This window comes from Euphorbia lathyris, chromosome 10 (genome assembly GCF_963576675.1).
Source record: "Euphorbia lathyris chromosome 10, ddEupLath1.1, whole genome shotgun sequence".
NCBI classification, from domain to species: Eukaryota; Viridiplantae; Streptophyta; class Magnoliopsida; order Malpighiales; family Euphorbiaceae; genus Euphorbia; species Euphorbia lathyris.
This window is the reverse complement of record NC_088919.1, coordinates 14,233,893-14,250,287: the sequence shown is the minus strand read 5'-3', so window position 1 is coordinate 14,250,287 and position 16,395 is coordinate 14,233,893. Positions and strand designations below refer to the sequence as shown.

Sequence of the window (16,395 nt, the reverse complement as noted above, 5' to 3'; positions counted from 1 at the left end):
TTGTTTCCTTAACCGAGAATTTGACATTTCTTCTGTTTATGACCTCGTCTTTGTCCTCGTTTTGGTGTAATTTGATCTTTGTCGTTTTTAACTCCTTTTGTAAGGTTTTTATTATGTTTTTGAGCTCTTTTCGTTCCTATTTGGATTTTACCAAATATTTAGGTACCTTGTAAGAAAGAAACATATTCGAGAGTAAAAGCATTCTAAACAGGTATAAATATCATAAATTCGTAGCAATATTGATGTAATTATTGATGATATTTTAGGTATATTTTGGGCTTAACAAGGAGATGGAGGGTTTTCATCGGAGTAACTGCCGTCATAACCAGCTCCGGAGATATTTTGGGAATCCGACATGATTTTTAGGGATTCTTTGAGGGTATTTGAAGATTAGGGATTTAGATAGAAATCGATTTGCTAGAGATTTCAAAGTATAAAGAGATGTGAGTGGGAATCCGTCCACTATTTATAGAGGGCCGCGTTGATCTGGAACGTTGAAGTAGCCGTTATACCTCGAGATGATCAAACGACAATAATCTGGCACTTATGACATGTTCGGCGCATTCGTTTTCTTAATTATTGCGATAACGTCATCCTAGGTGGCTATTTATGGCGCTTGTGCTAGCATTTAATGTTACATGGATTTTACTCAGTATTTGGAATTCTAAACGTTTGAGATACTGAGTGCTCAGTTTTACGTAGAGGAAGTTTTCACACAGAAGTAACTCGGCCTATAGTAATCACTCAGCATGTATGTCTAGTCAGCATAGGGTGATTCTATGTTATTCAGTTTAGCTCAGTTTGAGTAAGTTACTTAGCATGCAATAACTACTCGGCATATAGTATAATCACTCAATATTGATCAAGAATTTATTAAACAGGATTACACATACCGATAGCTTCCCTGAGTATGCTGAATTGCTCACGAGCCAAAGGCTTAGTGAAGATATCTGCAAGTTGTTCATCTGTTGGTACGTAGGTTAGCTTGATCTCACCTTTAAGTACATGATCTCTGATGAAGTGATGCCTTATGCTGACATGCTTCATCCTGCTGTGTTGGATTGGATTCTTAGATAGGTCAATAGCGCTTTTGTTATCACATTTGACTTCAATTGTTTCTGTTTTGACACCGTAATCCTCAAGCTGTTGCTTAATCCATAGGACTTGGGCCACACAGCTTTCGGCAGCAATGTACTCAGCTTCAGTTGTAGACAGGGAAACTGATGACTGCTTCTTGCTGAACCAAGATACTAGACAGCTTCCAAGGAAGTGACATCCTCCAGAAGTGCTCTTACACTCTAGCTTGTCCCGTCCATAGTCAGCATTAGTGTATCCAATGAGTGTGAAGTCATTTGAGTTTGGATACCACAAACCTGCATTAACTGAGCTCTGCAAATATCTAAAAATTCTTTTCACAGCTATAAGGTGTGATTCTCTGGGGTCAGCTTGATATCTAGCGCAATAGCATACTGAGTACTGAATATCAGGTCTACTAGCAGTAAGATAGAGTAGAGAGCCAATCATACTTCGATATAACTTGCTGTCTACTGACTTACCTTTCTCGTCAGCACAAAGGACAGTATCAGTACCCATTGGGGTTGATATGGGCTTACATTCTTCCATATCGAATTTCTTTAACATTTCTTTGGCGTACTTAGACTGACTAATGAAGATGTCATTCTTCCCTTGCTTGATTTGAAGTCCAAGGAAGAAGTTGAGTTCGCCCATCATAGACATCTCGAACTCAATTTTCATCTGTTTGCTAAATTCTTTGGACATAGATTCGTCAGTAGCACCAAATATTATATCATCTACGTAAATTTGTGCCAGCAGGGTATTTTTACCCTTTTTCTTAATGAATAAGGTTGTGTCAGCTTTGCCTCTGACATAGTTCCTGGTCAGCAGGAAATTGGTCAACCTCTCATACCAAGCACGAGGTGCTTGTTTCAGGCCATACAGGGCCTTCTTGAGTTTATAAACGTGGTTTGGAAACTTTGGATCTTCAAACCCAGGAGGCTGACTAACATATACCTCTTCGTTTATAAATCCATTAAGAAAAGCACTTTTGACATCTGTCGCGCCCGTGCCCGCGGATCGTGAACTGTTATATCTCGAGATATGGCTCCCGCTCTACTGGTTTGTTAACGGTGTTGGACAATCCCTCTAGGGAGACTATCCAAGGGGTTTTCGAGTCGCCACCAATCAGTTTGACGGTCTGATTGGACACCGATTTGATTCCAAACTGACCCATTCAGGTAAGCTCGGATAAGGAAATGGTCTGCGATGATTCTAAGCTCGGTTTCCGGTTACGTGTAGGGAAGAGACATAATCTCACCCTACCCCGCCCGATAAATCGGTACTGTTATACTTCTGCGTGCTTGTTTTACGTGTTTGTGTTTACTATTGCTTTGAAGGGTCATTAATTGTATATATTCAAGCCTTTGACAATACTCGTAAGGTTGTGGTCATACGACCGTAATAGAATCGTTATCCAACGATCAAATTTGATAGAGGAACCCGTAAAAAGGTTGTGGTCATACGACCGTAATAGAATCATTATCCAATGACCAAGATTGATAATACGACCGTAATAGAATCATTATCCAACGATCAAAATTGATAGAGGAACCCGTAAATTATTTTTTATTTGTTGATTAAATAGAGTTTAAAATATTGACGCATTTTTTAAAGATATTAATTAGTTATTGTTTATTTATTTGAATCACTATCCAGTGGTCGGGATGATTTGATCGTTTTATAATCGCTATCCAGCGATTAAACTCAATAGAAAAAAAACGAACTGGTTAATTAAAATTACATCAAGGAAAACAAATTGAATTAGAAAGACATTAATAGAAATGAAAAACGAAACTAATGAGCTAATTAATCCATTTTCATTAGAATTACCCAGATATATAAAAAGGTTAGAGTTAGTGGTGAAACAATAAAATCTGCAACCAATATTGACCATCCGATCAAATTGGTAAGAATTAATTGAAGGGTCAAAATTAACCCTAGTTTAAACCCTCATATAAATGCTTCCTAAACCTAATCTAAACCAGCCCCCATTTTACTCTTTCTTCTGCCTGCATCTTCTTTTTCTTATAAAAGGTTTGCCGCAACAGTCTCTCGCCGTTCACTGCTGCCTGAATTCCAGTCGAGTCCGATGTTCGTCAGTTGACTCCGACGCGGTTCATCATCTCCGTCCATCTTTCATCTTCTCTGTTCGACCGTTCAGCCATTCGTCCGATCATTGTTCGTCGTGGCTCCGCCATTCACCTTCTCCGTCTTTGGTTCCATGAAAGAAAGGAGCAGCAACCATCCGGCCGGCTACCGTTCACCACCTGCCCTAGTTCCAGTCGGATCCACTATCTGCTGTCGTCTGCTGCTGTAGCCGCTCCAACCTACGTTGAGGTAAGATCTTTTCGTTCCTGTATAGTCTTTTACATTTTCTTTTTGGATATGAGGAATGACATCCGAAGTACTGAGATCAGTGATTATTCTCTTGCTTTTGTTGTTTTTCGTTTAGATCCGGGATCTCAGGCGAATCGACGAATGATGGATCCAATGAGGGTGGAGAAAAGGAAATAAGGAGCTCTGTTTGATATTCTGATGAGATTGAATTTAGTTTTTCTTTTGGTTTTTCAGATCATCTGTTAATGAGTTTTATTTTTCGAAACCTGTAACAGCAAAACAAAATAGTGGAAAATTTATTCCGTGTAAATCGTGAGAGGCGAAGTTAGGTTTCGGGTGAAATTTGAATGAAACAGGTTGAATCCGTTCTAAGGGTAATAGAAAAAATAATTTACAAATGAACTAGCTTAATTAATTTCTGCAAAATGTAAATCTGTTTGGTTTAAGATTAAAACAAATATGAATAATTAGAATAAATATAAATGGTTAGCTTGTAATAAGGTTAGTGTAATAGGAAAAATATATAAAGTTACTGGATTAATAAGTGGTTAGTAGAGCATATATATAAGCACAGAGATACAAAGAATAAAGTATAAATTCTAATTAATATGTCAAGTTAGTATGCATTAAATAAATAGCATATATGTAAAAGAGCTGAAAACTAATAGAATTTTTATCCAAAGTTTACAAAATCTGTTCATTTCAAAAGCAAGCTTTTAATCACTGTTTTTATAAACTAAGGATAAAAACCTTTAGCTCAAAGCTTTGGAGATCAAATGAAAAAAGAATCGATTTATATAGAACTTTGGTGAATACAAGATTTTCACTCTTTGGACACTTCTCGAATTTGAAATTATTACAAGAATTTCTGTCTAAAAACAATTCTGAAAAATGGCTTTCCAGATTGGCCTCTCTTCTTTCTAAACCATTACCCCCCCCCCCCCCTTTAAAATGAGCAAAAGCAGCTCTTTTTATAGCTAGATTTCAGCATGGGGTGTAGCTTTTTCAGCATGACTCCTTTTGTTTTTTTGTGTCTTGAAATGAGATTTCTGCATTGTTTGTCTCTTTAGCCTTGAGAAGAGTTTCTTGTTTTTTCTATCTTGGAAGTAGGTTTCTGTCTTTTAGTCTTGTCTTGGATAGAGAACCATAATGCTGCCAATTCTTGAATTTGTTCGGCAATTTGAAATTTGAGTTGAAGGTTGATTTGGAATCTTGAGAGGTTTATTTTTATGTTCCTGCAAAACAAAAAAAAATTGTAATTTGATTAGTTCTACTAAAAAGAGCATCCTATTTTATTTTTGTTTGATTATTTCTCAATAATAGAATTTATTTTTGAGTATTAATCATTCATCATTAAGTAGTTTCAAGAATAAATTATATTCTAAATATGATTTTATGTAAAAAAACATCTTCAATAGTTAATCTCTTAACAATAAATCATATCTAAAACTATATCCATTTCTTCAACATAAGTAATAAATGAATGAGTTAACTTAACTATTAAATAAAAATTGATTTTAACTAACAATCATAATTTGAAATATGACAATTTCAAAATTATATTCAGGAAATAATACATTATATCTCATATATAGTTTATAACAAGATGGAAAATTCATTTATTCCAATGAATTATACCTTGAATGCGATTTGATAATTATATTGAGATATAACAAATTGGCACACAAAAGTTCCATTTTTTGATAAATCATATGTGAGAACGAAGTGTTTTATTTCCGATATAATATATAAATTTGTTGAAATTTCAAATATTGTCAGTAAAAACATAAAAATGTCCCGGACAAAAATGGGTATCTACAACATCCATTTGATATAGTTTGAAATTCATGTAACTAGCATAAGCACATAAAATACGTATAGCCTCTAACCTAGCTACGGGTGCAAAGGTCTCACCATAGTCAATACCCTCTTGCTGACTATAGCCTTGGGCTACAAGTCGGGCTTTGTTTCTGACTACATTGCCTTGTTCATCTAGCTTATTCTAAAGACCCACTTAGTTCCTATGGTCTTTTGATTCCTAGGTTTTGGTACTAAATCTCATACCTCATTTCTTTTGAACTGATCAAGCTCCTCTTGCATAGCTTTGATCCAGTGTTCGTCGTGCTCAGCATCAACAAAACTCTTTGGCTCATAACTGAGACGAATGCAACATTGCTGATATACTTTCTAAGCTGATCTCTTCTCATCAGCTTGTTGTCAGCAACATCAAGAATGGACTTCTCCAAATGTCCTCTTGGTATTTTGATTTGTTTGGGTAATGTTGAGTTGTTTGGAATAGGTGTTTCTACAATTTCTGCAGGAATAGATTGGTCAGCAAAGGTAATTTCAGGTTTGTGTTTACCTTTGGTCAGCCCTTGCACTGATGACTCAGAGGCTCCATTTTGGTCAGCGGAAGCTGAGCTTGGTTCATCTTCGGTAGACTGAGTTATCTTTCCTGCAGGGTCAGTTTCATCGAACTCGATATGGACAGACTCTTCTACAACTTGAGTTCATTTATTATACACCCTATATGCTTTACTGTTAGTTGAGTACCCTAAAAAGATCGCTTCGTCAACTTTAGCATCAAATTTGGCAAGGTTATCTTTTGTGTTGAGTATAAAACATTTACACCCAAAGGCACGAAAGTAGCCAATATTGGGCTTCCGTCCTTTCCAAAGTTCATATGGGGTTTTCTTAAGAATAGGTTTAACTAAAGCCCTATTGAGTATATAGCATGTTGTGTGGACAGCTTCACCCTAGAAATACTTTGGAAGCCTATTTTCGCTCAGCATTGTCCTAGCAATTTCAACAATTGTTCTGTTCTTCCTTTCAACAACCCCATTTTGTTGAGGTGTTTTAGGAGCAGAGAAATTGTGGTCAATACCACTGACTTCACATAATTCATCAAACCGTTGGTTTTTGAATTCTCCGCCATTATCACTTCTAATATGAGCTACTCTTAGGTCTTTGTCATTTTCAAGCTTTTTAATTAATGTTGTGAACATCTCAAATGTTTCATCCTTGCTACTCAGCAAGATGATCCAAGTATACCGGGAGAAATCATCTACAATGACTAAGGAAAATTTCTTACCGCCCAAGCTGAGTGGCTGGACAGGTCCGAAAAGGTCCAAATGTAGTAATTCCAATGGCCTCTTGGTTGAGACAATGTTTTTACTTTGAAAAGACTTTTTCGTTTGTTTACCTTGCTGACAAGCATTACATAATTGATCTTTCTCAAATTTCAATTTGGGCAATCCCTCAACTAGTAGCTTTCTAGCTAATTTGGCAAGGAGGTCCATGCTTACATGACCAAGTCTCCTATGCCATAGCCAGGAGTTATCCTCTTTAGATACTAAGCATATATTTTCGGAAAACTATTTTTCTAAACTCAACATATATACATTGTCAACACGAAGGGCAGTTAAAATCAAATTATTTGTTTTTCCCTCGAGTATCCGACACTGAGTAGCATCAAATATAACCTATCTACCGCTGTCACACAGCTGAGCTACACTCAATAGGTTATATTTGAGACCCTTAACTAAGGAGACTGACTCAATAGTGGGATTACATCCGATAGTACCTGAACCTACTATCTTGCCCTTTTTATTGTCTCCAAAGCTTACGTTTCCACCTCGTTTAAGCTCAAGTGTGATGAACTGAGTTTCATCACCAGTCATGTGCCTCGAGCATGCGCTGTCAATATACCACAGTTTTGATTTCTCGACACATCTCAGGCTCACCTGCATTTTAAACTATTCGTCTTTAGGTACCCAATTCTTTTTGGGTCCTCGTTTGTTAGCATAAACATGTGCTATATCATGTTTTAGTTTGTGACGACATATATTTATTGTGTGGCTAGCCTTACTACAGAAGTCACAAAATGTTACCCTTTTGGGGTGACTTTGTTTTTTGTCAGCACCATTGTGCTGAGCATGCTAGCATACCTTGGTGGTATGACCTTTCTTTCCGCAGAAGTCATATTGGACAATCCGCTTATTATACCAACACACATCACTTGTGTGTCCTCTTTTCCCACAACAGTCACACTGTGTGAACTGTCTATGCTGACCTGAGTATTCAGCGCGGGATTTATTTTTAGTTGAACCTTTTATTTGGTTCTGTAGGGTTGTGACATCCTTTCTCAGTTTCTTTGAAATTGATTGGACTTCCGAGACAAACTTGTGCATGATTTCCATATTGTCATGCAAAATTGAGTTGTTTTGGAGAAGATATCGGAGGTCACTCAGTTTGACCTCTTCAATCTCGTCACATCGCCTGCTGAGTGCTTTTATTTTCTTGTTACACTTTTTAGTCAGTGTATACAAATCACTCAGGGCGTTAACCATTTCATTTCTAAGCAAGAGTAGAGATGTTACCTCATTGGAGTGTTCCTCTTTGTCAGAACCGTCAGAGAGGTCAGCTTGCTCAGATTGAGTGTGGTCAGCAGCATCATCGGCCATGAAGCATATGTTTGCTGACTCGGTGGCATCAGCTTCAGATGATGTTGACTCATCGTTGTCACTCCATGTGGCCATCATTGCCTTTTTGCTTCCCTTCTTTTCTTTCTTTAAGTTGGGACAGCTTGACTTAATGTGCCCAGTTTGATGGCACTCGAAGCATGTGACAGGCTTGGAGCTGTCCTTTTTATATCTACTGTTACTAGACTCAGCTTTGTACCTGTCGCCTCCTCTGTATTGCCTCTTGCTGTTCCTGTCGTTCTTTCTGAATAGCTTCTTCATTTTTCTTGTAAACATGGCCATCTCCTCATCATCTGATGAGTCAGCTTCAGTTGAGTCAACTTTCATGACAAGAGATTTCTGCTTCTTATCTTCTGATTTTTCTTTTGCTTCAAAGTTTTTCATAGAGATCTCATGAGTCGGCAGAGATCCGATCAGCTTGTCGTATTTGTACGTGGTCAAGTCCTGAGCTTCTTCCACAGCTGTCTTCTTAGCTTGCCAGCTTTTGGAAAGACTTCTCAATATTTTCTTCACCTGTTCCTCTTCGGTGAAGTTCTTTCCGAACCTCTTGAGTTCATTTATAATATTGGTGAACCTTGAGTTCATCTCCGAGATGTCTTCATTTTCATTCATCTCGAACAGCTCATATAGTCTCATATGTTGGTTCACTTTGGACTCATTGACCTTGCTTGTGCCTTCATAGGTCACCTCCAGCTTCTTCCATATCTCCTTTGTTGACTCGCAACCTGAAATCTTATTATACTCTGCAGCATCTAGAGCACAGTGAAGCATATTGATAGCCGAAGCGTTATTTTGTAATTTCTTAAGGTCATCTTCTGACCACTCAGTTTCACTCTTAACAACTTTCTCATCGTTAACAGTTTTATAAGGCACGTATGGGCCTTGAACTATTGCAAGCCATGCACTCATGTTTATGGCTTGAATAAAGTTCTTCATCCTATTCTTCCAGAATGTATAATTAGATCCAAAGAATAGGGGATGCCGACTAATTGATAGTCCTTCAGGGAGTATCTGTGTTGTTTGGTTCCCTGGAAGGAAACGAGTGCTGTTCTCAGCCATTTATCGGGATCAGCTCAAGATAGTTATATCTTTGAGTAGTGAGCTATTTGGCTCTGATACCACTTGTTGGTCCTGTGTGATTAGTTCCAAGGGGGGGAGGTTAGGAACTAATACAACTTTTTCGTTTTAATTATGTTGACTTAATATAATTTTTTGAGTTTTACAACTCAGCTTTGGTCAGTAGGGCCGAGTGAGGCGTAAGACAGATTTAGTCAGATACTGACTAGAGCTGTTTTACTTGCGAGTTGGGAGATGACACTTATGTGGTCAGCTTCCAACTCAGCACTTTGATTTACTCAGTGTCAGCTTAAACAATTTATATACTGGGTAAATATAGCAAGCAACACATACAAATATATATATATATATATATATTGAGGGAGAGTTAGAAATTACTTAGCACGACTCATCCTGGTTCGTCCTCTCCGCCTACGTCCAGTCCTCAGAATCCCTCCGGGCTTTTTAAATCCAATACTGAGCTCTTTAAAGGTAGAGCACAAACCGTTTACAAGGCAGTTGAATATGCAAGAGTACCGTCCTCTATTCGTCTACTTAACTCCTACTAAGTGCTATAACCAAACACCTAGATTTCTCTACCACTGAGTACTTAAAACCGAGTACTCAGCACTACCCTCTTAATTTTACAATTGATACAGAATTGTTCTTTTTCAGACAAAGAACACTTTAGATGATTACAAAAAAATCACTCTAGCTTTTACACAGAGATGGAAATTTGGTGTAAGATCGTTTCTTGTTTTGATGTGCTTTGTATGTATGCTCTTTTTCACTTATTTTTCCGGCAAGGATCCAAGAAGTGTACTTGTCCTTTTATAGTTGAGGTCTGAAGCAGAAATGATTTGAATCCGGAATTATCCGTTGGATTCAAACGGCTTTTTCATGCGACATGTTCTGGCCAGCTTCAGATTTGCAGGCCAATCCTGTCGTCTGAATTCCGCAGGCGCCAGGCTTGTCTTCTTCTCGTAGGTTTGTCTTGTAGTGAAGGTTTTCGTCATTTAGCCAGCGGACATTTGACCCATGCATCTCGAAATTAACTTTTTGCGTAATTCCAAAGTTTCTATTATTGGTGCAGACAGTTGTCGGATCTTGTCTTTTAGCAAACGGATCATTGGTGCTGACTTACAATCATTTAGCATGACTTTGATAACCGTTGTCTTTGATTGTCGCCAATTCCGATGCTGAGTTGCCTTTCACTCAGCTTCCACGGTCAGCTTCGTTCTGCAAGTATAGTTCTAAAGAAGACTTCTCTTCTTTTATGCTGAGTTGCTCTTTCCTCAGCTTCATTTGTAAGCTTCGGTTCCGAAGAAGACTTTCCTTCATTCGTACTGAGTTATTCTTTACTCAGCCCGTGCTATGTTATCATGCTGACTATGTTCTGTCTAACTTGATTCCTGTTCTTATAAATATTTTTATACTCAACTATGAACAAACGCATTAGTACAATTAAATCAAAGCACTTAAATTTAATTGTCTTAATCATGGATTAACTTAAATAATTTTGTCAAAACAAAATCATGTTGGAAAGGTGTTGCAACACATATCACTCAAACGCTTACAAAGAGCATTCTTCATATTCTTGGAGCACAACATTTTAAACTAGTGGATATTAATTTTCTGGCCTGAAGCAGCGCAGAAACCATTGATGATATCCATAATAACCTCCATTTGGTCCTCGCTCCCCTCAATAAAGATTATTACATCATCAGCAAACAAAAGATGCGTCACTGGGGGGCAAACTTTATTAAGGCAAACCAGGCGCAACTTACCATCGTCCACAACCATCTGAATAAGGTGAGATAAACATTCCATAGCAATCACAAACAAGTAAGGACTCATGTGGTCGCCTTGTCTAATACCCCTAGATGGCGTGAATTCTTCTGACAAATCCCCATTAATCATTACTTGAAACGCAGAAGAGGAAATACAAGATTCAATCAGATTTCTCTACTCACCAGGCACCCTAGCATGCATAAGACAATCCATAAGAAACTTCCAGTTCAGCCTATCATAGGCTTTTTCCAAGTCAAGCTTTAAAGCCACAATCTCGTGCTTGCCTTTTTTCATTTTCATCGAGTGCACCATCTCCTGAGTAATAACAATATTATCCATCATCTGTCTGCCGGGTATAAAACTCCCTTGATTTTGACTAATAATATCAAGGAGAATGCAACGTAATCTATTGGCAACAATCTTAGTCATAGTTTTGTATAGAACATTACAAAGGCTAATCGGCCTCATCTGGGCAAAAGAAGAGGGGTTCTCCACTTTAGGAATCAGGACCAAAAGGGTTTTATTAACTTGGTGAATATCAACAGACCCATTAAAAACACCGCCCACAAAACGACAGACCCCCTCATTGACAACAGACCAATGCTTTCGATAGAAACCCGCAAGAAAACCATCAATACCCGGAGCTTTGGTAGCCCCAATGCTAAAAATGGCATGTGTGATTTTTTTTATCTGTAACAGGATGAAAATAGTTTTCTTTTTGCTCCTCGCTTAAGGGGGGAAAAGCCAGAGACAAATGGAATTCTTCCCCCTCAATCCTATCATCCCTAAACAGATCTTTATAAAACTCCCTAACAAGCTCACGGATCTCAGGCTCCTCATAAGCCCACTCCCCATTGTGTTTCTTGATGGCATCAATCCTATTTTTTTTGTCTCCTAATCACCATAGACAGATGAAAGTATCTAGAATTACGGTCCCCATCCTTGATCCAGGCCTTCATAGATTTCTGGAACCAGAGGAGTTCCTCTTGGTAAAGGACCGCTTCCAACTCATTTTTCAGAGACCGGAGGAGACAATCAGCACTATGATCATACCGGGCTTCCAACATACGCTGGACACCAGCAATTCTGCCAAGAAGCTTTTGTTTTCTCCTCAGAATATGACCAAACACATTTTTATTCCAATCCACAATATCCCGTTTGAAGGCATCAACCGCCTGTCAAATATTCTCTTTAGGGCGCCACACATTATTAACAAAGTCCTTAAAATCTGGGTGAGTTTCCCAGGCAATCAAGTACCGAAAAGGTCTAGTACCTTTAGTCCTTGGAGCCCCAAAAAGCCTTAAAAGAATAGGACAATGATCAGAATGGCGAAAATGTAAGTTTAGAACAGAAGCCTCCGGGAACCTACTACGAGCCAACACATTCAGATAAACTTTATCAAGGCGAACAAAAGTACCTTTACGTCTCCAAGTAAAACAATGACCGGATGCTCCCATATCCGAAATGCCACAGGAATCCATCTCCATCTTATGCTTTAAACATCGATTCACATAATGATCACTTCCACCTCTCTGGTCAGACATAATCGCAATATCATTAAAGTCCTCGGTAAGGAACCAAGCATTATCAGAGGCCAAGCTGAAGCTACATAATTCCTCCCACAGACGCTTACGATTAGAAGAGACCGGATCAGCATAAACCACAGTAAAATCAAAAGACTCCTTCCCAGGTAAACTAACCTTGCAATGAATAAATTGCTTGTCTAACTTAATAATATCAAAATGGATCAAACCAGGTCTCCAAAATAGCCAAATGCCCCCCGAACGGCCAACAGCTTCAGAACGGACACACTCCCAGTTCCTAAATCTTTTCACCACCTCCACTACTTTATCCCCACGAACCTTAGTTTCAAGAAGAGCAAAGCAACAAGGATTAAACTGCTTTATTAAATCATTTACATGGAGCCGGGTCGCTTTGCTAGCCGCTCCTCTAACATTCCAAACAAAGAAATCCATAAAAAAGGAAGAAAGAGGGCGCTGCAACCTGATGCTCGTAAAATATATAGCAGTTAATAGGACAAGTATATCCTATCGCAATAAGTAATATTGTGCTAAGCACGAGATCGAACCATAAAGACTATTTGTTATAATTAGTAAATCTACCTAGGCTGGTCTAACTATTTAGAGGGTTGAATAAAGATTTGGGCTTTTGATAATTAACTAAACGAATTGAAAGCGATAACATAACAAAATAAAGCGAACAATTAACAGGGCAGAAGGTGAATTAATGGATGGCACAATCTAGGATGAGGAATCCTTTGATTAAATCCTATATATGGGTTTAGGGAGTTCAGATTTATGTTTTACCAGTGTCTGACGGTAATTACCCTAATGAGAAAGACAGATGTGATCAAGATTCATCTAACCTATTCACATGCATTCGGGTGATGGCTTGATTAGGCATATACCTTAGGTCATGCAAAGCATTAGGTTCTTTGGCAACTAAGACTAAAGTCGTAGCCCAGTCACGAAGCCGCACTCCTAGTGGTCTCTAGCGAGGTCAGGTTTACACAGGTTCAGCATAGATAATTCCATGGTCAGGTTCTTATCTATCTATAATCCTATCTTTGTCAGGTTCATAGGCATTAAGCGCAATTATATATACAAAGCAGGCTAGTTGATCGTCATCGAGTCTCATTCTAGCAATAATCCTATTCCTGACAATTTCAAGGCATTAAGCATGCATAAACTGATCAATCAAAGGCCCTAGATCCCTAATCATACATATTCATACAATCAATTTCATCCCCATCCCAAATTGGATAGGGATCAGTTCATAGACAAACTAATCATAGCAATAGGACAATAGGAATAATGGCAAACATCTTCAATTAATTATAAAAGTAAAAGATGAGAGGGAAAGAGAGAAATCTAAAACCCATTCTGTCGATTCCGATTATAAAATAGAAGATGAAGTTCTTCTCCCGTCAATTGCGATAAATGAAATTACAGAATTGAATCTAATCTAAAAAGCTGGAAAAACATTAAACCTAATCTAAAAACAAGCTACTGTAATTGACTACATGGTGAATAATAAGTGTTTTTCAATATAGTTTTTCGCCCCTATTTATAGTGCACCAGGTCGCCTCCTGGTCAGTTTAGGTATTCCCGTCGAATTCGAGTGTTACAAATTGATTCGGGTCGGGATTTTGGCCCACGAATTCTAGCCCAAATTCATCTCTAGTCGTTGCTCGCCGAGCAGGAGTCCCAAATTCGTTTGGTCAATGCGCTGAGTGCCTGATGAGGTGGATATGTCGACTGCCCCATGGTGGTCACCGAGCACACCATAGCTTGCTCGCCGAGCAGGTGGTGGAAAACCCCTTTTTGCTCCGTATTGCTCCGTTTCTCATGTATTTACCACTAAAACAGCTCAAAACACTCGTTAGACGATAAATAGATAAAACGTACCACAAACTAAGCAATAGAGGCTAAACAAGCATATAAAATGGGGTTAAACTATATTGAAAACACTATTTATTCGGGACGTATCACAACCCAAAACTAGGCCAAATATTTCTTCGGGGCTCCCGCGAGCCTCGATGACGATCCCGAAGGCCCCCGTTTATCTGATATTCCAAACGACCCATGTTGAGATTTTAAGGTCCCTTTGAACTTCTTCCCAGCCATCCTATCATTACCCTTCATCTTATTAACTTTAGGGTGACTAGCAGCCTTAAAAGTAACTCCCTGAGGTTTTAAAGAATTACGAGGCAAAGTAAAGGCCTGGAAGCTACTCTGCCCCTCCTCCCGTTTCTCAAAGAGGGGATTAACTACATCCGTATCCCCACCAGCGTTGATAACCTCGATAAGTTCAGAGGGGCAGCCATGTTCTTCTCTAGGCAGCCCAACATCATCCTCAACGGGAAGAGCACCAAATCTGGAGCCCAAGGGATTTGCAATCAAATTACCCTTAATACCGTTAACTTCATTAGTATTTTGATTGATCTGTTTGGAACTTTCAGGATTATTCCCATTCCTAACGTCAGGCGGGGCTCCTAGAAAGGAAGTTGAGCGAGCCCGTCTACGTAGAGGTTTCTTAGCAACCATTCAGGGACCATAATTTCTGTCCCCAACCAGGTCTTCCTTATTCCCAACACCATTAGGTTCCTGAACATTATCATTAGCAGTATGTTTATCCGGACAACCTTCATAAAGGTGCCCAAACATACCACACTCATAACAAATGTTGTGGATCCCCTCAAACTCAATATGGTAAATTGTATGTTGAAGACAATATTTGGATAAGAGGGGTCTTTTAAGATCAATATCAATGCAAACTCTGTTAAAGTTCCCCCGTTATGCCCCAATAGTTGCTTTATCAACATGGTGAACCTTTCCAATAGCTTGCCCAACTTTCTTCATAAAGGATTCATTATAGTATTCAATTGGGAGGCCTGGGAACCTTACCCAAGAATTTTCTGTTAATTGAATTATCCCTTGGATTGAAATTAGGAACCCATGGTCTAATTGCAAGAACATGGTTCAATATGATATAAGGTCCCCCATTTATGACTGCTTCAAAATCCTCAGCTTCGGTGAATTTGATTACATAATAATCATTGTCAAGATCAGTAATACTAATTTTACCTTTCTTTGCCCATTGCGCCTCAATCTTCTGTGCAAAATGCCTAAAACCTATCCTCTTCCCAAGGACAGTCGCAATAAGGGATAATTTCCACTTAGCCCTCAAGAATCGCTTCTCGTCAGCCGATAGGCGGATTACGGGGCACATAGGATCAAACTGATCCTCCTCCTCCCCTTCAGAGTCCGACAGAATAACTTCCAAATCCCCCTCCTCAGACATGTCCCGATCCTGCATAGGAGAAAACTCCTCATGACCCCAATAACAGTATCTTTCCAGGATAATTTCTTTTTACTAAGAGGCTTCAAATTACTATTCACCGTTCGATTCACATCATCCGGGAAGCTATTACCCTCCCTGGCTTTCTTTAGAATCCTACCAACTGCCGGAGAAGCCACAGGAGATGCCCTAGGGTCATCACAAGCCATGGATCCGCTTCTCTCACTCGACACCGCAGTTCCGCTGCTCTCGCTCGACATCGCAAACCTTGGATCCGGTTTTCTCGCTCGACACCGCAACCTTCGCTTCTCTCATGCTCGACTCAAACCTGGAGATCAGGAAAAGGAGAGGCAAGGGGGACACCGGCGGAGGCTACGGTGGACGCAGGCGGCGGCAAAAGGTTGAGAAAAGTCAGGCGGGGGTATGGGGGAGAAGGAGAAGAAGAAACGCGATGGTGACCTATAAATAATAATATAATATTATTACTAATATTATTTTTCATAATTATATTAATATAATAAAAAATTAGAATATCTATATAAATTAATTAGTGTAAATTAATTAGTGGTAGAAGGGTAAATTTTTTATTTTATATATAATTTCTCATTTTATATATAATTTATGAATAAAGGGACTAAGTAGTTAGTTTTGTCATAACTTAGAAACATTATAATATATTTCTAAAATAAAAGGACTAACTAATATAATATGTATAAATTGAAGGAGTAATAAATTATTTATCTAATAAATAAATAATATTATAAATATATAATTAATTTAAAATTATTTTATAAATTATATATAACCAAAACAATTATAAATAAATTTTGGT

At 38.5% G+C, this 16,395-nt stretch overlaps 1 protein-coding gene across 2 annotated transcripts; it reads right to left on the bottom strand.

Moving 5' to 3' along the window:
* Positions 1-13,658: 13,658 nt before the first annotated feature.
* LOC136208335 (uncharacterized) lies at positions 13,659-16,170 on the bottom strand. 2 transcript variants are annotated; one of them, XM_065999156.1, is made up of 3 exons: positions 15,665-16,158; positions 15,350-15,575; positions 13,659-14,122 (listed from the first exon to the last, which is right to left on the bottom strand). In XM_065999156.1, the coding sequence occupies exons 1-3, from the start codon at positions 15,821-15,823 to the stop codon at positions 14,109-14,111; spliced, it is 399 nt and encodes a 132-aa protein (XP_065855228.1). In that variant the 5' UTR covers positions 15,824-16,158; the 3' UTR covers positions 13,659-14,108. The 2 variants fall into 2 exon arrangements, with proteins under 2 accessions (XP_065855228.1, XP_065855227.1); XM_065999155.1 differs by having other exon boundaries at positions 13,659-15,575; positions 15,665-16,170.
* Positions 16,171-16,395: the final 225 nt, after the last annotated feature.

Coding starts and splice junctions, on each gene's coding strand:
- LOC136208335 (XM_065999155.1), bottom strand. CDS start 15,823: ATGTCGAGCGAGAGCAGCGGAACTGCGGTGTCGAGTGAGAGAAGCGGA. Junction 15,576..15,664: donor CGGATGATGTGAATCGAACG/GTGAATAGTAAT, acceptor TCTCCTATGCAG/GATCGGGACATGTCTGAGGA.